General features: G+C 39.5%; 2 protein-coding genes across 5 annotated transcripts in view; both read left to right on the top strand.

The window, feature by feature from the left end:
- GRB10 (growth factor receptor bound protein 10) overlaps positions 1 to 20712 on the top strand; it is a 144373-nt gene extending 123661 nt beyond the window's left edge. For 3 of the 4 annotated variants that reach the window (XM_083855373.1, XM_083855372.1, XM_083855375.1), the window contains 11 exons: positions 2267 to 2382; positions 4409 to 4483; positions 7593 to 7730; positions 8264 to 8374; positions 9639 to 9737; positions 11215 to 11292; positions 11953 to 12105; positions 12945 to 13011; positions 13989 to 14076; positions 16697 to 16790; positions 17594 to 20712. In XM_083855373.1, coding sequence (XP_083711499.1) covers positions 2267 to 2382; positions 4409 to 4483; positions 7593 to 7730; positions 8264 to 8374; positions 9639 to 9737; positions 11215 to 11292; positions 11953 to 12105; positions 12945 to 13011; positions 13989 to 14076; positions 16697 to 16790; positions 17594 to 17740 — 1166 coding nt within the window. In that variant the 3' untranslated portion in view covers positions 17741 to 20712. The remainder of the gene's footprint in view (positions 1 to 2266; positions 2383 to 4408; positions 4484 to 7592; positions 7731 to 8263; positions 8375 to 9638; positions 9738 to 11214; positions 11293 to 11952; positions 12106 to 12944; positions 13012 to 13988; positions 14077 to 16696; positions 16791 to 17593) is intronic. The other variant, XM_083855374.1, reaches the window with a different exon arrangement.
- Positions 20713 to 26399: 5687 nt separating this feature from the next.
- Positions 26400 to 27347, top strand: part of DDC (dopa decarboxylase) — a 69361-nt gene continuing 68413 nt past the window's right edge. The window contains exon 1 of the mRNA XM_083861411.1: positions 26400 to 26579. The gene's annotated coding sequence lies outside the window, so the exon portion shown is untranslated. The remainder of the gene's footprint in view (positions 26580 to 27347) is intronic.

The following is a 27347-nucleotide window of genomic DNA, read 5'->3' as shown; positions in this document are numbered from 1 at the left end:
ATGAACTGAAAGGACACATTTCTGGTCACTTCAACAGCAATGCCACTTGAAGGCAGGCTGACCTATTGAACTGAAATTAACAGGCTGACATCTGTGCTTCTAGTTTTGTAGCAGGAAGCTCAAAGCAGGGCTGAGGCTGTGTGTCAAGTTCATCCCGTTTGTACCAACCGAGTGCAAAATACCAGGCACTTCCCAAGTGTACAACTTCTATGAAGTAATAGCAAATTGACCAGGACTAGCTTCCTTTTTTTGCATGCACGTGCTATGAAATGCTGCATCTTTTCTCCAAGATGGCTTTGACCATCAAAATGAAAACATAAACATTAGGTCATTTAGAGTATTACCACAGAATCTCAAAAGGGTCTTGATGTAGTAACAGAATACATCTAGGTCAGTTGTCTAAAGCATCTAAGAAACAGGCACTAAGTATATTTACACAAACTAAACGTTGAAATACAAAACCAATTGACAAATGTTCATCTATACTTCATTTCCTCAGAACAATTTGTTCCTGACAAGTAATTTTTAATGTGTTAGGAAGGCGAAGACCACAACTTTAGGTGGTGGCAGAACAAGACTGTAACAGGACATGTGGTCTTTTGGGGTTCATACTGTGATGAAGCTTCATACCAATGTAATTAAATGTTGTTTGGAGGAAGCATAATTTAAAAAACAGGTCCTTCACCCTCATAGGCCCACAGTCCTCATCACAATATGGAGATTTGACTTCACCAGTTGCTTAAAAACCATGATAGTAGCACCAGATTAGCAATATCTGAAATTTTATCTGCAAAGCCCCTAGAAATGTGTAGGTTTAGGTGATGAATGCTGAGGTGGTGCCAAGTGTCCTTTATTTAAAAGCCACCCCGTAGCAGTATTGTTGCACACATTAGTCCAGGGAACTGTCCCTTCAAAGTGGTGTTACGCCTGATGCACTAAGAAACAGCTCTTTGTTTGAGAGCAGCCCACTATGGAGGTTGTTCAATGTTAACCCCTTTGAAAACACAATCTGTAGCAAAGCCGGACATCACAAATGCACATTAAATGCTGAAGTCATCAGTGAGCTGGTGATGACTGACAACCTAAATGCAGGTGGAAAAGATGATGGGATCATTCAGTCACAGGTTAAATTTTCAATCAAAGAGCACCACGTAATCCGCTGAGTTCAGTAATTCAAGTGATATTCCAGAGCTTGCTCTTTTTGAGATGCCAATGAATGCTTGCATTCTATCCTGAAAACAAGCCAAGAGAACTTAGGTGGCACCCTGGCATTTCTTACTGTAGGAATACAAGGAGTGCAGGAACACAAAGTGGGGAAGGGACTCTCCAAACTTCTTTGGTCAGCAAGTCACAGGCATTTTGTTTAAAGCTTTGCAGAAGTTATGTTTTGTTTGACCTAGTTTTTAAATTCTGTATTATATAAGGCATGAAAGCACTGACTAGTTAAAACTTTTGAAAAATACCTAAGTATTTTCTCAGAAAGTTCTGAAGACTTGTCAAGATAATGAGTTCATTAAGTCGTGCACACTTAGCCAGTTGCCTTCTTTTGAGTTACTACTTTCAGTAGATTGGGTTTGTTAAGCTATCTGTTCATGCTTTGATGTGCCATTCTTTTGACCAGAGAAGTGGTGGCTATGGGGAGTTACCTTGTAACCAAATCTAGAGCAGAAAATTGCCCTGTCATGTGTACAAAACATTTGTCTCTGTCAGTATTCCTGTAAAGTAGATCCTGTGACCTCTTTCATAATAAACCCCATTGTCTAGCATCTACAATAAAGGCCTGAAGTTCACCTTGAAATGAACTGGTTTTATAGAGTGTGATCAAATACAACACTGTATTTCTGTGACAGTTCAAGACCTAACAGTGGCCTTTCTGTAACATTTTTCCCCCTTGTCTTGGGTTGCAAGACACCCCTTAAACCTGTCCACCTTGCCAGTTCCACAGCACTGGTGCCAAAAGAAGAGGTTTGTCTGTATTACTGTAGCTACTGCACACACAAAAAAAATCTATTCCTTTCTCAAAAGTCTGTGCTTATAAAGCCCTGATACAGGAATTCCTTGAAGAACACTGCCATATAATGTTAAACTTTGTAATACATTACAAAGTAAAGGATTGCCTCATGGCAATGTGGTTTGAAAGCTAGAATGTGTTTTGCTAATTTCTTAAAAGGTAATGGAATTGCACTGGGTTGTTTTAACTTCTGTTCTTAGTTGGTCTCACTCCTGCTGGTTGGCTCTGTGTTAACATAGTGTTCTTTTTCCACAGAGAGGTGCTTGGAAGATCATGAGCTCATAGTTCAAGTTGAATCCACAATGGGAAGTGAAAGCAAATTTTTGTTCAGGAAGAATTACGCAAAATATGAATTTTTCAAAAATCCCATGGTGAGTCTCATTACTTAGTTGTTTACACCACAGAGGGGTGGGTTGCAATAACATTGCTGGCCCCTGTTATGTCTTAAACATTTATTATTTAAAAAATAGGCAACCAACTAATAGAAATATGTCCAAAGAAATTTTAATCAATATTTAAATTCCTTGTATTTTCCTTCTAGCCTAAAAACCCCAAGTGTTTTCAAGTTACTAAATATATTTGTTTCAAAATGTATGTAGTTATGTTGGAGAGTGACCAAGACTGGGAAATCTTCATTGGTTTAAGAAAAACAATCAGAAGTGCAATATACTCATTATTGTCAAAGTTACTTGATTCAAAGCAAATTCATCACATAACAAGCAGTATAAAAATATTTTTATTTCTGACTGTAATAATTAATAAAACACCAAACCTATCTGGGTAACCCCTAAAATACTTAATCCATACAAGGAATTTCCAATTTATTGCTACGTATGTTGAACATTGTTTCACTTCTGGCTGTGCTTTTTTACTAGTGTGCTCTGCCTTCTTTACTGATCACAGTAGCTTGCCCTCTCTCTATGTCCTCTGTACACCCATGCTTGACAAGTACTGTATGCCATAGCTGTACCTATTCCTGCATTTCTAAGATCCTTTGAAAGTTGTAATTTCAAGCTGCTTACTGTGTAACTGCTTATCTGAGGGTGACTTTTTCACATTTTATCTAAACAATTATGTTGGAGCAGACTGTTGGCATGAACCAATGTCAGCTGGTGCGACCCGTTGAGATAGCTGAGGAAGGGTAATCCAGAGGTGGTTAGGTAAGAACAGATCTTGGGTCAGTCAGGCATCTGTGGTGCGAGAGAATAAAAGACACATGAGGTCATATTTAAGCTCATTGCTGAAGTAACTGCGGGTAATAAATTAATTGCTTTGCTCATAGATGCAAGTGCACAGTTGCTGCAGCCTCACACGTGTGCTTGCATGTACATTTGTCATCTGCTGGTGCTTGTTTCAGAGTCTGTGCCTTGACTTACTCTGTGAAATGTTTCTGTACATGGAGTGTTCCTAGTTTTCCACTTCTGTTGATCTCACCATCTGATAACCTAAGAACATCTCAGCATTGTGTAGAAGTTTTGGTATCATAGGAGCTGGTTAGTTTCATGTGGTATATTATAATTAATAGCAGAGCATGGGAGTAAAACCCAGAATGCTTGGCATTCAGTCCCAGGCTCCTGCAATCACAGAATAAATCATTCTTGCGGTGTAAGAATGCGAAGGCTCCCTATCCGTTGCATTAGCTGTTGCCATATGGCACTGTTTCTACTCAAGAGAGGCTGGTAAATGTTAGCTTTCATAACTCGTTGTGCAACTTACCTGGCAGAAGGGTGACTCTTCTTCAGCCCTTCTCTTCATGCCCTAAAGACTGAAATTTATATTCCTGAAGAGTGACAAATGTTTTAAACTGGAAATGTTTTTGTTGTGATTCATCTTGTTATAATCAGTCATTGTTTTATTTCAGGCATTTCTGTATGTCTCCATGCTTCAAATAATGTTTAAAAACTTAAAGAATGATTTCATGTCATTTCTGTGTATAGTAAATTCAGTGTACCAAATTACACAGGAATTTTACAACATAGCAGATAAAAGGGGAACTGGAGGAATAAACCTTAAGTCAAATCATTGGTGCAATAAGCAAGGAGTCACTGCATACTCAGCTTACAGGACCATTCATCCTTTCCTTCCCAAGAAGTAGAGGCTGTTAAAGATCCTTAAAAGTCCTCAGTAGAAGAGGAAGTGAGAGGAAAATGCACTTATGAAATGCTGCATATCAGATATTTTAAAAATTCACAATCTGTCTGTATGGGCATCTGGTGAGCATAAGGAAGGGAAGAACTGCACTTGAAAAGCCCTAGTATTACTTTCTGTGTCAAGGGATCTCCAAATTGATTTAATAGTGATAGTTCCAAAAAATTAATGACCAGAATAAAATGTCAGTAGTTCTCTGTAAGTGTTCAAATATAATGTGACTTCCAATTGTCTTTCTTTTGTGTCTAGAATTTCTTTCCAGAACAAATGGTTGCCTGGTGCCAGCAAACAAATGGCAGTATCCCACAGTCACAACTTTTGCAGGTACTGTAAATTATCTGTATGGACAAAGAAGGTTTTGGAATTGGAGGGGAGGAGTTGAGAGGAAGGAAGGAAAAGAATTCAGAAATCTGGAAAGTAGTCAGTCAGAGAAAGACCAGTATAGTGAATTAGCATACGGGGCTATAGTTGAAAATATCTGACAAAGATCTTACCCGGTGGCATTGAGGTGCAAATTGTAAACACAAAGTATTCATAGCTATGGTCATACATATTTGTTCCATTAATACTCAACTTACTCTGTGGGTATTTGGTTTAGCCACCTAATGTTACTTGCAAACAGTCTTGGCAGATATATTTCTAGAAAAACAAACATACCTTTTATAAAAGGCAGAACAGAAGTACTCTTCTTTACTCCACATCATAGCACAGGAGAAAGTGTAAAAATGCAAGTGGATATTAGAAGATGAGTTTGAGATGATGAGAGGTTTTGCTTTTGCTTTCTGTGTCCCATGTTTGTGCCTGGCAAGAATTGACAATAAGGACCAACTTCCCCATGGTTCAGCCAACTAGCTGCTCTTTTGTATAGAAAAATAATGCCCTAAGAAGTAAGTGCAAGTAGAAATTTGTACACAGTATTTGCAAAGTAATCCCATTTAAAGCTCCCCGAGTTAAATTGCTGGGGTGTGTTCCTTATGCCTATGTGTTGGTAGAGTTGTGCAATCTGCGTGGTGGTGGCGTGTGTGCTGCATTTCTGCTCAAGTTTTGGTGTCAATCTGCAGTTTCTTGCTTGCTCATAAATGAACCGTGCTGGTGGCATAGTTGTTTGGCCTTCAAGGATGGTGCTGGAGGGTGGGCTACCTCTCTGACCTGCAAGTGATCCACTTAAATCTCTCCATTTTAGCACTCCAATCTTAAGCCCATAGTTAAATCCTTCTCATTTCACTTGTTTTCTCAACCTGTGGACATTCTACTCTGGAACCAAATTAAAACACAGTTTATTAAAGAAATACTGTACTAAGAACATACAACCATGGTGCCTGGAAGACAGTATCATGAATAACAAGCAAATTATAAAGCACAAATATATTAAGAATATAAATATACAAATAACTGATTCTAGCTTGATTTCTGTCATTTTGCATGTTTGCAAATATGCACTGACTCTCTGTTTAAAGACAAGTTTCCACTGACTTTTGATCCAGAGCATTCATTTTGTCCCATAACCATTTCAAAGTCCATTAAATTCTGGTTCTACATTCACTGAGAAGATTTTAAAACATTAGCATCCACTTATATCTGGGAAACAAGCAAACAAAAAAAAAGAAAAATCAAGCCAATTTCTGGAATTATAAATGAAAGTCATGTGCAATGAGGTTGTAATCAGGAACCAAAACTGGCATGGAGTGGCATTGCCACAGACTGGTAGGAAGAGAGTCTTCACACCTTGGACCCTTCTTCCTGTAGTTTCAGTGAAGAACTGAATTTGCTTGTTAATACAAGCAGCAGGACTCCCCAAAAGAGTGAAATGTTCTTGAAGATAGAAAAGTTTGGAGGGTAACTCAAGTGGTAGCAAAAGGAAAACCGTACAGCCTCGTGAGGTGGGAGTTTGCTTCTGGGAAGGCTCAGAAAGGTACAGTCCTGGAGCAGCATAAGTCATGGGGGTTAACAACACAAGAGAATGGGGGAAAGAGGGTGAGCAGATTTCCTCTAGTTCATCATTTACCCATAAAAAACTGTCATTAAAAATTTTATTTTTTGCACTTTCATTTTCATACAAATATTTCTACTAAATTTTTTATATTAAGTACTTATTTTCCTTTAAAAAACACACAACCATTTTTCAGAATTTTGATGGCAGTTGTAATTTATTGAAGGTAAACCTCCTGCAGCCTAGTTGTCATTAAGCATGTTGCATCTGAGGCCACCTTAAAAACTGGTAATTTCACTGGTTTTAGATATATACGCATAACAGGGAAGAATATTAAATATCATCTCATGATATCATATACTACATTAAGAGCTAATATTTTTAGTCATGACAGTAGCATTAAATCAGTGGGATCTGTTTTCCCTAGTCTCAACCTGGCTCAGAAATGCAAAAAAGCTTACCATCTTAGTTTAACTGACTGGACAAAAAGAATCTGTTCTCCTTTTGGTCTTTCCCTTTCACAGCTGAGAAGTGGATTCATTGTACAAATAGCAAGAAAATTGATTGTTCTTTCCCGTTCTGTTAAATGACATGAGGAGGAGGAGTGGAAAAAAAAATAGGGTTTAATGCAAGTAAGAATTCTGACACAGGGCGCTGTGTTTTGGTTTTGTTTCCTGTGGACGTTGTCCACACCAAAACACAACTTTTAAAGAATTGCAGAGACATCTAGGCCAACCAAGTTTATGCATTTTTCTTTATATTTGTTCAATTTTAATTTGGCATTTAACTTTATGATCAAGCCCTCTGTCATTTAAAAACTTGGCCTGTTGTAATGAGGGAGCAATTCATCAGTTCTCCTACCATAATTAATTCTTCCTTCCTGTTATATATCAGAAATCAAATTATTTTATATGTGCTCCCTCTGCTTATGTCAAGAACTTAAATGTTTCTCAGTCCTGAAGTCTGGTATAATTGTTGGCACTTACTTGACTGCTCTACATTTTATTTTCAGTTAAATACTCTGTTGTCTAGTATGCCTCTTGTCTTGGGACAACTTTAAATCCTGAAATAGGCTCTTCCTTTTCAAAAACTAGGATAAAGATGGAGATTTTGGCCAATGTTTCTAAGTTAGACTATTTACCAAAATTGCTGTGACAAGGTGTTATTTTAAGAATTAATAAGCTTATTTTCTCTCCCTTCAGGCCAGGTGCAAGATGAATGGGGATACAGGGAAGCAATAGCTTTTTTGAGATTTAAGTTTTGATGCAGAGAATAGGAAGGTGTCAGTTGCAGGAGGAGATGGCCAGGTAGATGCAATGGAGGAGCAGGAATATATGTTTTGGTCATAAATCAGATGAAACATCTAGGTCAGTTGAAGCCTAGAAACTGCACCTCAAGTCAGCAAAGTGATTTGCCATTTTCTTCCCCATTCTGCAAATACAGTCACAATTTTATAATTTATCCATAGGATACAATGTTCATCTACATTTTCCTCTCCAACAGAACTTTTTAAACTCCAGTAGCTGTCCTGAAATTCAAGGTTTCTTGCATGTGAAAGAGCTGGGTAGGAAATCATGGAAGAAACTGTTTATGTGTTTGAGGAGATCAGGACTTTATTGTTCTACAAAAGGAACTTCAAAGGTAAGATTAAAAAAGAAGCTGCACACTACTAGCATGTGAAAGCATTTTCTGCTTTTACAGTGGGTATTTTTGCTGTTTTTTATTTTTTTAATCTCCACATAGTGTTCCCTTTTTTTGTTCCATAGAAAAAGATAAGTAAGGCATGATCAAATGACAGTCAAGCCCTGGGCTCTCAATGCATGAACACAGCCATACAATTTCATTATAAAATAAAAACAAACCAGCCAGGCAACATCATTGTGGCCCCTAAAGTTTTGCTAACCTTCAGATTTCTCCGGACCAATGTAATAGGCCAGGCCATTTAAAATGTGATGGTTTTGTGTCAGTATTTTGTGAGCTTCCTGTACCAAGCACTTTCTGCTGGTAGGCTGATCTGAAAGGGGTGTGTGCCATGGCCACTTGAGGCTGCCTGGGAGAGGAGCAGTGTTCGTGCACTGCCCTCTGTTGGAGGCTGGGCTTGAGAAACTGCAGAACTTGCACAGCATCTTCCAAAACCTTTCACTTACCTATGCTAAATCATGTTATTTCCCCAGGAGCCAAGACATTTGCAATTGTTGGCTGACCTAGAAGACAGCAATATCTTCTCGTTGATAGCAGGCAAGAAGTTGTACAATGCCCCTGCAGAATATGGATTTTGTATAAAGGTAAATCTTCTCACTGAGTTCCTCTAAAGTTCCAGACGGGGTTGGTAGCTCAGAGTCACCCCAACCCCCAGCTAAATGGGATTTGTATGTAAAACTCTGCAAATCTTTTCTGTCACAAGGACTTGATCTTTAACATCTTTCATTTGGCAGGCATGTCCTGTGAATCTTGTCATCATTTTATGTGACACTTTTAACACTTTATCTGGTGCTCCTTTGGTTTGGGAAATTTTTGTGCAAGAGCAGCTCAGTGCTGAAGCATGGTGTGCTTGTGAGGTGGCCTTGGTTCACCTCACAGATGAAAATTTTTCCAAGTTCTCTAATCAAACAGAAAAGTTTCTGTGGACAGCAAGCACCAAAACTATATAGCAGAAAAGGATCAAGCTCTGATGGGGTGCAATTTTATTGTGGGTTTGCCTTTATTTAAAGAGGAAGACCGTCTTGAAAAAATGAAAATGAGAATAACTAGTTGCCTTGGAAGATTTTTAAAACTGTTGTGCTGAAAGATTCATTTGGAAAGTATTTCAAAGGTTTGAAAACTAATTTTCTGAGAAGAAAATAAGGCTGGGAGCTGGTTTTATGACAGTAGTGAAGTAGTTTCCTTCCTAGCAGCCCTTCCAGAGGTAGACAGCAAGGTTTGCCTCAAAGAGACTTGCTGCTGGACAGATCCTGAACTGATGGAAGCAAACTTTCAGTTACCCTCAGTTTTGGAAACTTTCATCCTTCATTTAGAAATGGGGGTTTATAAAACTTCTCACAGATCTGAAACCAAACCAAAACAAAATAAACAAAAAAAAACCCCCAGCCAAACCCCCAAATAAAGAAACAAAACCTAAACCAATATTAATAATTTAAAAAACCAAACAACAACGAAAAACCTCTCCAACTACCCAAACTGTGCCCACATCTGGTTCTAGTATGGCCGGAGTACCTTGTTCCTATAAACTGCTAGGATTGCAGGTTATTTCAAACTATAGAATCATAGAATACTCTGAGTTGGAGGGGACCTACAAGGATCAGTGACACCAGGTTCTGAAAGTCAGGAGGCATCAACATTTGATCTTGTCAGACCCAGCTGAGAAAGTGATTTCCTTCAAAGCATGGTCAGCCTCTCCTGAGCTTTGAATTCAGTTTGGTGGGAGCTTTTTCTGGCTACTTCTTTAGACTAATACTGTACTTTGCCTTTACCCTGCTTACAGTGATTCTAAGCTTGCAGTGTTGTTGGTTTTCTAATGAATGTGTCTGACTTCCCTCTAATACTTTAAAGCCAAACAGAGTGAGAAATGAAACCAAGGAACTGCGGTTGTTGTGTGCTGAAGACGAGCAAAGCAGGACGTGCTGGATGACTGCCTTCCGACTCCTGAAGGTAGCTAATCTCTTCTACTTTTGCAAAGCTACACCTAGAGTTAAGTGGCGTTTGTTATTTTGTTCATGAGAAATTACCTGTATGTTCTTAAATATCATCTGCTCCAAAACCATATGTATAAGAACAAAATGCTGAGCAGACCTGTCCCACCTAAGAGTTTAAGCAGGGGACTGAGATCTATTCCTTCCACATATGAATCAAGTATAGTTTTAGTTTTGGACCCAAATTTGAGATATATGAATGAATTAAAAAACCTGCTTAACAAGGTATTTTCAAGTTATCATAAAGCTAAAGCAAACGTTTCCATAATGGTAAGTGGTTCTCTTTACCAGAAGAGAATGCCTTTAACAATTTATTTTTTTTTCCACATTTTTCTGAAAGTTCTATTAGAAGAAGTAACAGAAATAAGTAACCCTATATCTGGGTGAAAGTTACTCATATCTGAGAGCAAACAGTGAAATTTCTTGATAATATGATAGGAGGCTTCACTGCTTTTTGAAACAAAATCAGGATGGAGGGAACTGAGGAAAAAGCTGACCAAATTGTGCACTTTGAAGGAGAGAACTTCCTGATCTTTATAGGAAAATGTGCATAAATTCTGCTTTGGTTCTAAGTCTTTTTTGAATGTACTGCTTTGAAAACTGCTGTGTTTTCCTTTCTACCTTACTACATCCTACGTACAGAGAAAAAAATGACTTTGTTTTTAAGACACACCAAACGATGATTAAAGGTGTACAGTCAGTGAAAATTAAGGCTTTGCCCCAAGGCTGTGTCCATAACCCTCCTTTTTATTCACCATCTCATTTAACTTTCCATAGTCCTATATTACCGTGTTTGGAAATTGTACAAACTGTTTCAGTTAGAACATTCAGTAAGCAATGTTGCTCTGCTTCAGCACTGTGCCTCTAGGGAAGGCACTGAGTTGGTGTTTATCTACCATCCTGGCTACTAGCGTTGCTAAAATTCATCATGTTCAACCAAGGGCAAGACTGGAAATCAATTACCTTATTATTTTAAGGATGAGAAAAGAACCAAGTGATAGTGAAATTTATTGAAAGAGCTAGTGAATTAGAAAGGTTCTTATTTTTTATCATTATGAATACTGAGTTTGAATGTCTTGTGCAGAATACTTCTAAGTTCTAGAGGGTAAAAAGAAGGGAATTAATATGTGTGTTCTGATCTTGACTGAAGGCGTGTGTTCTACAAGTAAAACATGGTGGTAGCTGAGAGTGGCAAAAATAACTATATCACTCAAGCTTGTATTTTCTTAAATAAAACTTTTTTGTGCATATTTACTCTTTGATTGCCACCTGCCAATCACTATTACTCAATGCAAATGGCTTTGGGAGAGCTTCTGATCAGGAAAATAATAAACTGATGGCACTTTGCTCCAGTGTAAGTGGTATTATGAAATCACTACAGTTTGTTTCCTAGGGCATATATTTGAATAATAATGTCCTTGTGTTTCTGTTGGCAGTATGGAATGCTACTGTATCAGAATTATAGAATTCCCCAGCAGCGAAAAGCCATGCTTCCTCACTTTTCCACTCCAGTAGTAAGTGATGAACTTTACCTCACTGATGTATGATGTTGAAAAAGATGCATTTGCTTTTGCATTTTAAAAGTGGAAAATTTTACACTAAGAAATGTAAATTCAGCATTGTGTAGCAAATCAATGTAAAGTTCATGTTTTGCATGAGTACAGTTTCCGTGGTTGGCTCTCCATTATCTTAGGCTTACATGATCCACATGATTGAAAAATCTTGGCTACGTCATGCTCTTTGAGATGTATGGCACAGAGACATCTGGCTGTCTCTGCAGAAGCCAGCTTAGGTCTGGCAAAACTAACACGTAGATTTCCTAAAATATGTTGGGCCAAAGCTGACTGTTAACTACCTAAAAGGAAAGAGCCTATATTTGGATCCCAACTGGCCCTGAAAATGACTGGAATATAGTAATAGGGCAAGTGGGCAACTTGAGCAAACAGATTTTATTCTGAGCCTTTGAATTGTCTCCCTCCCCTACAATCAAAAAAAGAAAAATCATCTATTTTTATGTCTGTGAATATTTTGACAGGGGAAAAAAATTATTTATTTTCTGTGCTGTTGAAGGAGGACTTTAGACAGTCTTTTGAAACCAAAACAGTTTGAAATGAAACTCTCAAGCTGGTTTTTCCTTTCCCTGTTTTTTGAAACAAGTGAAAATTCCTTTTCAGAGAAGTGTATCTGAAAACTCACTAGTAGCAATGGATTTTTCGGGGCAAATAGGAAGAGTTATTGAAAATCCTGCTGAAGCACAGAGTGCTGCCTTGGAAGAAGGACATGCTTGGAGGGTAGCTATCTTCTCTTCTTTTCTATTTTTGCAATCAGTAAGTGTCTGTTGAGAGCCAAAACACAGAGTGTGCTATGATGTTAGTGCAGTGCTGGTCACAGTATAGCTTAGCTCCGACCTGAAGCAATCACACTGCAAGCATGCAGATCTGAAAGTCAATATCCATCTTTAGCAAAACTGTCACATTCACAACAACCTTCTACCACTGCTTCTCTGTCCCCCTAGTGTCCAGAGGAAAGTTGAGGGGGAAAGCAGACCCACCAGAACTTTACTGCCAGTTTGCAAAACCAGTCTCTGAGGAGGAATATGTCAAATTAAATGCTTCCCCACATGGAAGAGGCTGGGGCTCTGACTAATGGCTTGCTCCCAGTAAGTTTAATTGCAGAATATACAAGAGGCAGGACCTCTTGCAATGAAAACTGATGTAACTTGTTTATAGTGTCTTGTGGACAGACAGCTGCAGTACAAGTTTTCCCACATGCTCGTCTTTTAGGGAAAAGGAGTCATTACTGAAGCATTAGCTGGTGCTTTATGTACGGGAGGGAAATACTGCTTGATTTACTGAGTGCCTGGTGTTTTGCCTGAGCAGAAACATATCAGTCTTTTCTTTTTTTCTGTCTTTTTTTTCCCTTTTATTTTATTTTTTTTTAAGATACTGAGCTTTTATCATTAACATCTGGCTTGTGTTTTAAGCCAACTGAAATGAGCTGCTGCTTGTAGATTAGCCCCCTTCAAATTTGCATTTCTTTTTCTCATCCTTGCATTAAATCTGCCCAGCCCCCAGTTTCCTGTAAATTAAATCTATATTGCATGTGCACTAATTCTCTTCTCCTGAGGCGTTAGTGTGGATTTAACGGTAATTCATTTTCTCTATAGAAACGTAGCACAAGAATGAACATCTTGGGTAGCCAAAGTCCACTCCATCCTTCCACACTGAGTACAGGTAAATTCTGATGGTTTGTGACCATAGTATCAGAGGCCTCTGTGGGTAAAGAAAAGGTGCATTTCATACAGACACAGAGTGCAGCCATGTACTATGAATGCCTTGGTGTCAAATACAATCCTTATTAGTAGCTTCATTAACATGCCTACCCATATGGAGACCATAGAAGAAACTTGTTTTCCTTTGATGGCCCACTCAAAGTTTTCTTTAGGACTAGTCTTTTGAAACTCATATTTTGTAAAAAATAGACATTCTGTAAGTGTTTCCATTTAAAAGAATCCAGCAGTTAATTTGCCGTTTTGGACAAAGAAAGTCAATGAGTGATCTTTTAATCTTTAAAGAGTAGAAATGAGAGTTTTCAAAGCAGAAATTGTTCCATAGTAACCGAAAAATGTGAAATATTCAAGTCCTCATTTCTTTGAGACTGTAAATTTAATAAAATGACAGGAAACTTCATATTAATATCCTAGACTTCTTGGAGGAAACACAGTTATTTTCTCTTGCTATTCTGTTAACAGAAATTAAAATACTATTTGAAAGACAAAACAACAAAGATAAAAAATATTGGGGGCTAACTTGACTCTTGAAAGCACCATCTAAAGTGCATTTCTTTATATGAGATTTAGAGGGACTTGTTTCTAACTCATTAGTTTATACATTAAGTTCTAAGGATTGTTAGTCCTAGTATGTTCAAGAAGCTATGAGAAGACAGTATTGTAAGAGACTTCTCTTGTTTATCTAATTGTATATCTGAAAATTGGAAAAGAGATGGAGATAATGCCTCTCTACTTGATATATTAAGTAGATGCATTTTTTTATATTGATTCTTTTTTGTATAGGTTGATGGAAGATACTTTATATTCTGTAAGAGAACTATACCCACTTTTAAAATGTTTAAATAATTAGTATGTGGAAAAAATGGTTTTGTGTGTAACTGTTTTTAACCATCCCCTCCCTATTTTTCCTCTCTCCTCCAGTTATTCATAGGACACAGCACTGGTTTCACGGCAGAATCTCTAGAGAAGAATCTCACAGGATTATTAAGCAACAAGGGCTTGTAGATGGGTAGGTATTCTTGTTCAGTATTTATGATTTGACAGTAAGGTCTGTAGACAAGAGCACAACTTCTGCTGTAATGGTTTACAGGTTTATGAGCACTTCTGAGTAACCTGATTGTCAGGTAGTCCCATTATAACCTGCCTGGATTCCAAAAAGTCAGTGTGTGCTTGTAGGAGTAGATCCTAACTTTTAATTTGAAAAACAAAATCTTAGGAATATATTAAGTGTCTTTTATTTTTTTTTTCCAACAGAGGCAGTCAAGTTTTAGACCATGTTAGAATTTAAAAATAGTCAATTCTTGTAATCTGCATTGAGGACATATTTTTCAGCCAAAGCTGTACCTAACCATTTGCCAACAAATTTATAATCAGCCATCCATGCTCTGCATGAATCAGAGCAGCTAATGGTGCTTGCTCACTATTTCTGTTCTAGAGCAAAGAAATGGAAGTACCTGTTCCAGCACTCTGTAAAAAGTCTGTGGTTTAGATTTAAGTATCTTCTGAGCATCTCTGTTTTCCTTATTTATATAGAGTTACAGTTATTGAAGAGAAGTTGCTTGAACTGCATTGAGCATTGTTGATTTGTAGGATGGGAAAGGCACGGTTCAGCCTTTGGTTCACTATCTTCATTGCTCTCAGGGTTAAGGTAGAAACATCAGTGTTGGCTTCACATGAGACAGTCAAGTTCAAACCTTTCTTCAGCATTTTCTGATTCAGAAGTAACACTAATCATATATATATATATTCATCAAGCAGTGTTTGCTTATTTTTTGGGAGGTTTTGTGTAGCCTAAGGTTAGACAGGGGGTTTTAGCTAAGCAGGTCCAACAGAAAAGCAAAGGAGCCCTGCTAACTTTTTGAGTTTCTGGTTTTCTCACGTTATAATCCTGGGCTCATTTTGTCTTGTTGCCTTAGGAATCTGGTGGCCCATCCTTCTTGAGGTCTTTGTAAATGTGTTCCTGTGTTTGATGCTGTGCCTAAATTTAAATCTGTGCCTAATCAGCTTAGTCTCTGTGGAACATGAATATTGGTTAGTTTGGCCATAGTACGGTCCACCAGCAGTGACAAAAGAACCATGTTACCTATGTGCTCTGAGATCTAAGGATCATGGTTTTCAGGGTGGAAAACTCTTACCCATGTTTTCCTGCTTTGTGTGTTCTCGAACAGAAGAAGGTAGAAAGTTAATAGTCTCCTGATGGTTCATGGAAGAGGCTCAACACTGTATACGAGCAGCTGATGCTGCTGTCTTGGATATCTCTGGAAGTTCTTGCTGAGGATGCATCTCTCTTGGTAGTCATTGCTTGTGTGGAAGCTAGTTGCTTGCCAGAGGTTGAGTAAACAGTTGCAGCATCAGTTGTGCAGACCTTTGCTTTGTGCCACCAGCTTACAGTACCACACATTATCTAAAACAGCTAGATGAAAAATAACTTAGAGATACCTGCATGAACTGCAGTAACCACAGGGCAGATAAGGTCTTTCTCCCTCACATGGATCCTAATTTATAAAGGCTTTTGTCCCTTTTCCACATATCTGTTCTTACTAGGATTGGAATGGAACATTCAGATACCTTAAATGGCTTCTAAGGGTGGCAGGACATGCCTGTCCCTGACTACAGAACTGACTCTGGTTATGATGGTGCATTTTTGTGGTACGGACAAATCTCAATCAGTTCTGAGGAGCTGGAGAGTAAATTCTTTTGGGTTCTTAAAACTACAAGCAGTTCTTGCAACTGCACCTTGGAAAAGTGTGTTCCTGGCTTAGTGGTCAGCAATTAAGAGGTCTGCCCCAGTCCTGTCCAGCCATCTCACAAATCCACTAGTGATTAGTGCTATAAGCCTTCTACCAAAGGTATATTCTTGTTTTCTGTGGCTTGGAGAGGATCTGTTTCTTTAGTTCATAATTCTTATCTAGCTTTTTTTCTCCTCCTCCCAGTGTGGATATTAAATAAAGTCCATTTAGGGTAGGACTTGAGTTTTGTGGGTTAACTTCAAAGTGACAGGTACATAGTGTATGATGTTGGTAGCTGTACAGCTAATGAACATTTTTTTCCACTAATGCTGCGGGAAAAATACTTTGGCTGTTCTAGAGGAAAAATCAGTGTGTGTTTTCTCCATCTTTATAATGTGGAAGCCACTTAACTGGTAAATAATTTTAAGAAATATTGAGTGGTTTCTGTGCAATTGCAGCCATTTAACCTACACATAATTTTGCTGACACTGGTTTTCTGTGAACTGATGCAATATACTGTAGAGTGGGAGCAGATTTCCATATATTACTTTCCCATCTACAGAAATTCAGATTTTCTCTAGAGTTAAATGATAACATTTTCTTCATGAGGGTACATATCATTAATGGAAAGCTGAGTTAGAGGGAACCTTAAAAAAAGCCTCATAGGTACATTCTTAGGGGAAGAACTACCATCATGTATCTTGCACTTCTTGTTTCTTCATCCATTAATGTTGCATAGCCATGGTATAATAATTGAAAGCAAATTGCCAGTTACAGCATCACCTCTCAATGCAACTAAAGAAGAGTTCAGTAGTGCCACAAAATGACTTAGTAGTTCTGATTATTTAAGAACAAACAGATGGGGATATTCAATTTGTTCTTAAAAATGTTCTCTCCTAGATTATTTCTTCTCCGGGACAGCCAAAGCAATCCAAAGGCATTTGTACTTACGTTATGCCATCATCAAAAAATAAAGCATTTTCAAATCTTGCCGGTAAGTAGATTATTTTTGATACCGAAACCTGAAATTTTAAACCATGAAGCTTTTGCCAACATCTGAGGAGAACTCTTATTAATTACTCACGTAACTAACAAGGATGTTTCCATAAGCAAGTATATAAGTGGATATTCTTTAGAATTGACAAATGTCTGATTAAAATTATTAACATTGGCAGAAAACTAGTGCAAGTCACTACGTTACACAAATCTGTGTAATGCACAGAATTTGTTCTCTGTGACTGTCAGGGACAACAGCAGCTGTTGTCTCCCTTTGCACTTAAGCTAACATAGAATAACTCTGGGAAACTTTAAAAAGTTTTATTCTGGAGGTTATCCAATAATGTTGAGCTTCAAATAATGTTACACTGAGATGTTGGAAAACAATTTGATTTTTATCTTGATCCAAAAAAGCATGAAAAGTTTCAGGGTATGTAAACCTTTTTATTGTTCCAGACTCTCTTCTGTTGTTTAGCCTGCCAATTGTACAAACAGCTAACAAATCCTTTTGGGGCATTTTTGTTTTATCAAATGAATGCCAGTGCTGTCTGTACAACTTTCAATTACTCTGCCCACAAGTTTTCACTTCCATAATCAAAATGTTATAAGCTGGGCTAAGGTATGTCTTTTCTAGTGCTGTGCATGGTTTCATAAAGAACTGCTGGGTTGTTTGAATATCCAAGTGCCAACCGAATGCCCATCATGTATTTATGTCACACACTGGTGGTACTCTCTTAGTTTTTCCGCCCGTGTATCTCTTCATGTGCAGCCTGACTTGAAATGGATGTTTTGTTTCCCTAGTGTGAAGATGATGGACAGATATTTTTCAGTCTGGATGATGGGAACACCAAATTCAGTGATCTAATCCAGCTTGTTGAATTCTATCAACTAAACAAAGGAGTCTTGCCCTGCAAACTCAAACACCACTGCATCCGAGTGGCCTTATGACCTCAAATCTGACTCTCACTGAAGACTGGATTTGATAGAAGAGTAATTGTAAGAGAACGTTGACACTGGGGAATTGGCAGATTTGTAAGTTGGTTAAAAAAAAAAATATTATGCACCTTGGGACTCTGAAAGGGATGGATTCGACAGGTGCCAACAGACCAAGATTGCTGGTTTGTCTAACACCTAAGAGAGATTGCTGCTGAGTGTCCCAGCATCCCAAAAATGGGGGGAGGGTCTGTAAAACAATGAGTAAATTTGAAACAAAACTGGAAACTATCTTGGCTGGGCCACTTAACAGGAACAAGTGTGAAGAGAAATCTTTGAAAAGAACTCTTGCCCTGGAATAATCTTGACAATTAAGACTAGTGTGTTTACTTTTTGTATTGATCACTTTTTTTGCACTCCTACTTTGTTTCGGATATTGTATGCAGCCTATATTAGGAGCTGATGTGGCTTTTAAAATTCATGCAGGAGTTGGGTATTAATCTGCACCCTAAAATGTATGGAATGCTTCAGCCTAAAAGGATCTAGAAGAAAATCAAGAAGTGTGTGTGTGTGTGTGTGTGTGTGTGTGTGCGTGCGCACGTATGTCTCAGTACTTCTCTGGAGACCTGAGGTTCAATGATCTGCAGATGTCTTTGAAGAAGCAATGAGGACACAATTCTAAAAGAACATACCACCAATATACGTACTCTTAAAACTGTTGACTTGTAGCATTACGGCTGTAGTATGTTGATGGCGTATTAGTGGCATCCAGTCATGCAGAGACTGTATTAGATTCTATGCACAAATTTTTATTATTGGAGTGGTGGTTTGTTTTTTACAGCCTTTTGACTGTTTTCCTGAGGAAACTTACTGTTACTAAATAGAGTAGGACTGAATGACTACACTTGTATTTGAAACCACCATTTTTTGTGAGAAGATTCTTCTGCAGGTAGTCTTAGTATGACAAAATAAAAAAAAAAAAAATTAAAAACCAGTGTTTCTAGCTTTATAGCTCCTTGAATTTTCAGACTGTTTCAAAGAGCTCTTTCGCTATAGTAAAGCTACAGTGACACAATGCTCTCCTGGGGATAGGGCATAAGAACGGAACCCCTTCTGCTTTTTGTAGGGCCATGAAAGTTTACACTGTGAGAAGGAACATGCTGGGAATAGAAACAGATTTGACTGTGAAGTAGCTGCTGGCAATATCATCCATTGAGGTAACTGGTGATCCCTGTGTCATGTGTGCTACTGCACGCCAGTACCTGTGGCAGACAAGCATGTATCTTGCTCTGGTGCTGGTTTGTCATCAGAACTACTTTATTGTTAATGTTCAAATGAATTATTTAATGTTTACACAATAACTCCTTCTGATGATAAATCAGTATAAAAGTCAGACAAGTCCCACCTTGATCCTGCAGTTGCAACCAACCATTCCTTCAGCAACTGTCTGAACTGAAGTAACTTCCCAGTGCTTGGTGCCATTAGCAACAGTGAGAAGTATTCCACCCTGGGAACTTGCAGAGTGTAGTGCAGAACGGAGCATTTGTAAAATGGTAAATTATTTACACAGGCTAGTTAATCCTTAATATTTGCCACTGGGTTTGAAATCCTAGCCATCTGAAAGGGTAAAGAAGGAAAACCAATCCTACACTTTTAGGTCTTCATGTAGTGTTAAGAATAGCTTAAGACAAACCATAACCTGCCTGAGTCGTCCATATCAGCTTAAACTATGTCAATGGTATAGAAACACTGTATTTTAGTTTACAGAACACATTTAGTATTTTTTTCCATTTAATGTCTAGATACTAAAAATGAAGAAACTTGATTTTGTTTTTAGTAGAAGCCTTTTTTGTTTTGTTTTGTTTTGCTTTTTTTAATTGTACATAGTGAAATGAGTGTTCCTGCTTTCTAGACAATGTATTTTAAAACCTTGAAATTAAGCTAACTTAAGTCTGACTTCACTTTGCATGCTTCTATTTGGCCCCTATTAGGAGAAAAAAGATACTTGTATTGACTACATTACCAGTTTAATAAGACCATTTATGCTGTAGTTTTAAGTTTTTCTGTTTACATAGCTTAGTGACAACCATGCATTTTTCCCAGTAGGCGGATAGTATTTGCAGTGTTTCATATTTATAAAAAAAAACTTTGCATCTTATTTAAATTGAGAATAAAAGTTTGACTATGAACCATGATTTTTGTATGTAGATGGTTGACTTAGTATTTTGTACTCTTCCCAGCTAAAGTGAGCTGTTTTGAGAAAGTGACCACCTTCAAAGTGGCAACAATCTTACTTAAGCAGATCACTGCTTTGTCTTCTTTCTGCTGGAAAACAGTCAATGCCACCTTAGTTTTCCAGCAGATTCAGCTGGCTGCCAGCTCAGAATACCAAGGACTGAAGGACATTTGACTCTTATTTTTGTATTTAAATGACATGAATGTAAAGGGGATGCTCAGGGTTGTTTTGGAGCCTGTTGAATTTTTATCTTTTTGCCTGTGATTTTATTTTCTAAATAAATACTTCATGTAGCAATCTTGAATATGTTGAGAAGGAAAATGCCAAACCATTTTGGTAATGAGGTTACTAGTTAAGTTATGTTACGATAGGTGTTAAAGTACAAAAAACTTTTTATTTGTTAATTAATCTTGAAGAAACACGTGCCTCAGTTTAGATGTTTTGTCTTATCTTTTCTGCACTAAATACCTGACAGTTTGACCAATCAATGCACCTTTCCAGTGGCAAGACTTGCTTATCGTAAATTATATTGTCACAATGCAAGATTTAGTGACTGTAAAATGGAATAAAGTTTAAAGTTTCAGGGAATGCAAAAGGTATTAACTTAAGAGACAAAACCTTTATTCAATATGCTTTGCTTCATACTGTAAATAGCTTTTTGGCTTGTGAACCTAATTGTAATCTTTCAGGTATTTTTGTACAAATAAGGGACTGATATTCTGTTTCTTGTAATTAGAAATAAACGTTAATACAATGCTATTCATTTTATATTGGAATGAATGTCATCCTTTGGATATATCAGTACACTGTGTATCTCTTGCCTTAATTCAGATTAATTGGGTGGGTCATGTTAAACAGCTTTTGAAAAGTGAAGAGGAAAACACAATCCCCAAGAAACTTTATTCTGGCTGTTCTGTCTTTAAGATTCCTATTAAGATAGACCCCATTTTATTTAGAAAAGAACTTGTTCACTCCTTTTGTTTAAGAAAAAATACTGGGATATTCTGCTATGATATTTTCAGTATTCATTTGGAAAGGCTGCTAGAATCATATCAAAACTATGACCAACCTTCTCATTGAAAATGCAGACTGCACAAAACACTTTATTGGCCTGATAGCTGTTGGATCAGAAAACTTTTCAATAGGACTTCCAGAAAGCCATTTACTCCTGTAATCCTTGTATTTGAGTGGTCTATCAGACTTTGGGTGGAAAAGCACCATCTGCACAAAATACATCTTTACTTAAAAAATCCAGGAGGATGGAGGAGTGGGGTGGAGGGATTGGTGGTTCTTCTGGCAGATAGAAAAACAGAAGGTTGGGAATATTTCACTTTAATTTTTATGGACACAATCCTTTCCTACTTTCTTCTTGTTAATCCATAGAAACCATCAAACTTCAAAACTCTGTTACACTCTGGTTTCTGATGTGACGTCTCCTTATTGCACTGCAGCATGACTAATATGTTAGCATGATGAAATTTATTTATCAGCACATAGAGGCAGAGTACTTCCTTTGGGTTTTGATATTTCTCAAGTTTTTTTCTATCTGAACATACATGTTACAGTGCTTAGAATTCACTATCCTGCATGCAGTAACTTTTTTTTTTTTTTTTTTTTTCTTCCCCACTAAGTTAACAAAGGGGACTGCTTGCTTACAAAAGGTTTGAGGATGCCTATTTCCTGCTTGGCTAGAGGCAGCCATACTAACATTGAAACTGACTCCCACTATGATCATTAAAAGTCACAGACAATAATTCTACACAAACCTGTTTAAAAAAAAATCAACACCAAAACCCCACCTTGCTTCATTGTATATATTGCATTTGGAACAGACAAGAAGATGGCATGTTAAAAAAGTAACATGGTACAAAGATCTCAGTAAGCCTGCCCTGTGGCAAGGTAGTGCTGCCAGCATGTTTGTCCAAACTGCCCACCCACCTCTGTGGCAGATGCAAAATGATACCTGTGAAATCTGGCCCTTGGCATGAGCAGTGAGTACTTGGGCTATCAGAGCATCACCAGTACAAAATTAGTCTGGGCCAGAAGTGGGTCTGTGGTACAGATCTGAATTACTTGCCTGATGGGTTTTGCTTCTTTTACATTAGTTGCAGAACAACAGACATGATCAGACATCTGATCCCACATAAAGCATTCTAGCATGAAGTTCACCAGGCAAAACAGCTTAAATGCATTTGGGCCTATAAGTAAATTCTTATCAAACTCATGTTTTACAGCCTGTGGCTGCAGGACTTTCATCCTGATACAAAGAACCCTTAAGTTAGGATTACTTTAACACTAAATTGTTGCTTCAGCCTGTACCTGCAAAAACAGATGAGAAAAACATCACCAAGTGAGCCATTTCCCTTCAAGTTTAACTTTAGATGACTTTTGGTCTTTGTTAATGCTAATTTAGTAATGCTTTAATCTGGTTTGTCAATGTCCAGTCTGTAGACTGCTTTGTGTCCCAGACATTGTTTTTCTGACATCTTGGAAACTTCAGTAACAATGTCAGCAGATGGAGAAAAAAGATATCTTCCTCTGAAATATCCATGCTGCCCTCATTTGGGTTGATTCTGCATCCTAAATCTTCCTTCTTTAACTTGAAGCATAATTTAATTAGTATTTGGAAATCCAACATAGCCCCCAACTATATCCAAGACCTATGTGATTTTCATTAGATACTGTGATTATTTACATCCAAGACTTGAAAATTGATTCGTTTGTGTAACACACATTGCAAACCCTTAGCCCAAAGACAATTCTGCAAAATGACAAAACGCTTGTCATTTTGCACAGATACCAGCAGATGTTTTAGCAAGAAAAATACGTTCACACAAGATACTAAGCTCTGATTAACAGGGTCTTACAACACTTGTTACTTGCCCAGGTTTGTTATGCTTTTCTACAATCAGGTGTTTTCCATCCCTTGGCTGCAAGATCCTGGTGCCACAATTGGGGAACAGGAAGGTTCAATTATAAACAGCTGCCAGCCCTGAGCAGAACTACAGCCTGGGTTTATGGGCCCTGAGGCTCAGCTTGGCTTTGTACAGAGGTACAACTCCTTAGGGCTCAGAACACAGGGAGGGAAGTGGAAGGGAGAAAAGAATTACTCTTGGGCAGTATTATCCAAGGGGTGGTTTGGGTGTGACTAGGAACACAGTGAAAACAGTGCTGTGATGCCCTGAGTGCTGCTCACCACTCCCTAGGAGTCAGTTCCCCCTCCTCTTCTCTCAAACTTGTGAAGATATTTCTATATAAAAACTCCCACTATATTTTTGCCCTTTGAAACATATTCTCCAGAAGTGTTAGGACTGGCATCTTGCATTACCAAGGAGAGAAACAGCAGTGGAATGGGTGTTCTCTACAACCTGTCCATTCTCCACAACAACCTGTCTGCCTGCCATTAGAAGAAAAGGAAGCTGAGAGTATGGTAGTATGGTTCTGCCAAGAACAATGATGGTTAAAGCAAATGGCTAAGCACAGTCCTGAAAGCGTGCAGTATCATTGCTCCACAAAGAATCCTAGGCACATCCTATTTTTAAATTATTTAGACCTTTTCATTATTCGATTCCCTCCATAATACTTCTCTTTGCTGCTGAATTTGTGCATGATAATAATGTGCTCTCTATGACTCTTACCATCTCCTAGCTTTCAGGTTGCTGTAGCACTCTCAGAATCATAAACAAATACAGAAATGAGGCAAGCTGTGAGGATTAGAGCTTCCTGAAAAGTAACCCCACAAACATCTAGTTATGAAAGAATGTAAATTGGTAATTATAGACAGAAGGTGGATAGAAGACTTATTTACGGTTTTGTTGTTGTTTTTTTTTTTTTCTCACTAGACAATAAGGTTTGTGAAAACAGCTGGCTAAACAAGGGTGAAAGTCATTGAAGGCTCACAAAGTTTGCCTCAAAATACTTCAACTCAATTGCTGGAACAAGCATTTGACCTGCTCTAGAAAACAGAGTGCTTCAGAAAAACACATGTACCTGGGAAGGGATTGCATCCTCTCTCCGCCGAAGTGTAAGAGAGCAGGAACTCCAATGACAGCAGAAAAGGAGACAGGATGCCGTAGAAATATAAGACCAAATATGAGGGTCAGAAGAACAATCAAATATATAATAAAACAGCTTAGTGAGCTAGTATAATAGATTTATAGATAAACATAGGCAGCTGAGCAGAAACAAAACACTTAATTATGAGATTTTTTTTTGATACAAAGGTCACCTCAAGTATGCAGAGGACCAGTTCAGGAAAACCAGAAGTATTTCTTCATCAACTGCTAATATAATCTCTTGCATTGTCCACCACAAAACGTAGCACGTGGCAAAAGTTCACATGGGTTCACAAAGGGCTTCTATCACATCATGATAGAGAAACTCAGCTGATGGATAATAACCACAAAAATACCATCCTTTTCTCTGAAAGTCCATTGGTCACATGTCACCAAGTGCCAGGAGCAGTCTTCAGGGGAAGAATCATTACTTGACAGCACGTATGGAAGTACATCTTCCCTGCATGTCCACTACTAAGACAAGGGCTAGAGTTACTTTTCATCTGATCCAGTAATGTGCCCAAAAGAGGGCTGGCTCATACAAAAGTAACTGAAGGTAGCACTTAAAACCTGAAGAACGACCAAGAAAACCTGCTCTACAGTCAGCTGGAGGCTCCCTTTGACTGAATTAAGGCTGCCCTTAGCGAAACAGCCAGGTAAGTATTGAATCTGCTCCCTACCACCCCACCCCAGGAAGTGATGCCTCCAGGGTCTCCAACAGCTGTCCTGTCCTCTTGTGCCTCCCCCTGCTCCAGCCTGCCCCTGGGAGGGTGTGCTGCCACTGTGGGGCTGCCACGGGAGAGCTGAGTCCAGCAGGGCTCCGGAGTTGTTCAAGAGTAGTATCTGCTTTCATTCAGCCTCAAAACTGGGTCATAATTGACAGGGACTGAGCTCTAAAATGAGCTTTACACAGAGAATAGGTACTACTCCCTTTCAAGTCCGAAGTGAATATACTCACTGCATACAAGTGGGTCTCTCTGGCCTTTTTGTTCAGCGGTGCACAGGGACGTGTTGAGAAGGGTTCTCCTGGGTATAACGCAGGTTTTCCTTACACCACTGACATCTGTGGAGCAGAAAGGGGCCTGCACCTGCTCAAGCCGGGTGATTTTTCTTGCTGGAAGCGATGGTGAAGCCGGAGGGAGGGAGGGAGCTGTGCTGGGGGGTCAGGCTGGGAGTGGGGGTACATGGGGAGCTGTCCAGGCTCTCCCAAGCTGTTCAGGCAGGGAGAGAATGGAAAGAGTAAATCACAGAACTTTTAGGGTTGGAAGGAGCCTCTGGAGACCATCCAGCCCAACCCCCTGCCATGGCACAGTCACTTAGATCAGGTTTCACAAACGTGTCCGGGTGGGTTTTGAATGGCTCCAGACAGGAAGAGTCCACAACCTCCCTGAGCAGCCTTTTCCACCCTCAATGTAAAGAAGTTCTTCATGCTGATGTGGAACTCGTGTTTTAGTTTACGGCCATTGCTCCTCATCCTGTCTCTGGGCACCACTGAAAGGAGCCTGGCACCATCCTCTTGACACCCGCCTTGGGGGCATTGATGTGCATTGATGGATCGGCTGCTGGTGCCGGCCCGGTCCATCCCGCCTGGAGGATCCCAGGGGCTGGCCGGGCTCTGTCCTGCCCAGCGAGGGGCTCCCCGGGCCGCCTCTGCCACACGGGAGCTGGTGACAATGCAATCCCATTCTCCCGATTTCTAGTCTCCAATTCTGACAAGTCTAAATCCTGGGGTAAGCGACAGCAGCGCGGGCCCGCGGACACCAAGGCCAGGCCGTGCCCGGGCTCAGGGCTGGCACAGGCCGGGCTGGCGAGGCCGAGGGCGGCCGGGCTCCTGTCCCAGCCCCGGCCCGCCCCACGCCGGCCTGAGGGGTTTTCCCGTGCCTTTGTTCTATAGCAGCACCCCGGGGCCCGTCTCTATGAAAGTGCTGTCAGACAGCCCTAAGCGCAGGCGGTGTCTCCGGTGCGGCAATTGCTGCAAATGGCAGCGCCGGCACCGCCCCGCCCCGCCAAGGCAGCGTGTCCCGGGTGCGGACAGGGGGGTCTCCTCCTCCTGGCCGTGCCCCTGAGGTCACCGGAGCCGCTGCCCCGGGAGCTCTGGGGTTTCCCACATTGTCCCGCTGGCTGGCTCGTGTGACTCCTCAGACGTCTCCGTGGCGCTGCCCCGGGAGCGGCAGGACATGCCAGATGCTCCCTCCTTCCCACCTCTCCTTGGGCCTTTCACCTCCGGCTCTGTGAATGCGTGAGAAATCCCACGTCCCCCCAGCGCAATGACTGCGAATTGTGCGGCTGAACGAGCCCACGGGTTTTCTGGATTCCCCACGTGCGGAAAGAGCGGCTGATAAAGCTGCCCTGGGGCCACCCTGGTTAATGGATAACTAGGAGTGAGTGCAGGGCCAGCACAGCGCCAGGGAAGCCCAATAGCTCCTGGAAAAGCCTTAGAAATTTCTTGAGTTTAAAATTCCTCAGCCACTTCTGGTGACCTCTTCTTCACAGGGAGCTGTAGGGAACTAAAAACAATACCTGTTTCCAAGATATCTGGAAAAGGAGTGAACTCCCCAAAAAGGTAAGGATAGATTTGGTAATGTCGGAAAGTGGAGCTACCTCTGCACTTTCAGCAGATAATCTGATCCACCAAACCCACACAATTTGTTAGGTGTTAAACTGTAGGTAGTCAGTGTTTAGCAGTGCAGCATAATATGCAACATGTAAATATTGCAATTGACATGTGCTTAAGCCAGTTTTGATGAAAGGGTCAGGAGTTCGTGAAGTATTTTGAAATCAAAGCTTTGCAATTCACAGCGTGTTTAAGAGAACTTCTTCTTAACTGCTGCTAAAAATTGATTTGAGGGCACTGCTGCTTAAGGGAAGCAGCCTGGAGGGATGGCAGTACCTCTAAATGATGTACTGGGCGGTCTTGGAGCTGGATCCCAGCTGACAAGGTAATTTTATTAATCTTTTCAAATTTGGTCAGGAAAAAAGTTACTATTTGTTTGAAAATTTTGTGCTTCTAGTCCTTGTTTTCGTTGTAAACCTGTCACATGAGGTGTATACTCTTGTAGAGATCCTGTTTGTGGCTCAGGGACTGGAGTGATCTTCATATGTTGGCACTACAATTTTATGTGGGGCTAAGTGTGAAACAGCAAAAATTATTACAGCATTGCTGGGATTTGAAGAGTAAGAAGGCGCTGAAATTGGAAAAGGAAAGGAGAAATAAAATGGCAATCAGTATTTACATTACAGAAATTTACTGGTTATGTCAATGGTAAGTAAAAGGGAAAAAGAAGATACTCTGATGAAAGTTCAATGAAAAACAAATTTGCAGTATACCTGT

The sequence above is a fragment of the Zosterops lateralis genome (assembly GCF_965231275.1).
Source record: "Zosterops lateralis genome assembly, chromosome: 1".
Taxonomy (NCBI): Eukaryota; Metazoa; Chordata; class Aves; order Passeriformes; family Zosteropidae; genus Zosterops; species Zosterops lateralis.
This window is presented reverse-complemented; position numbering and strand designations above follow the sequence as displayed.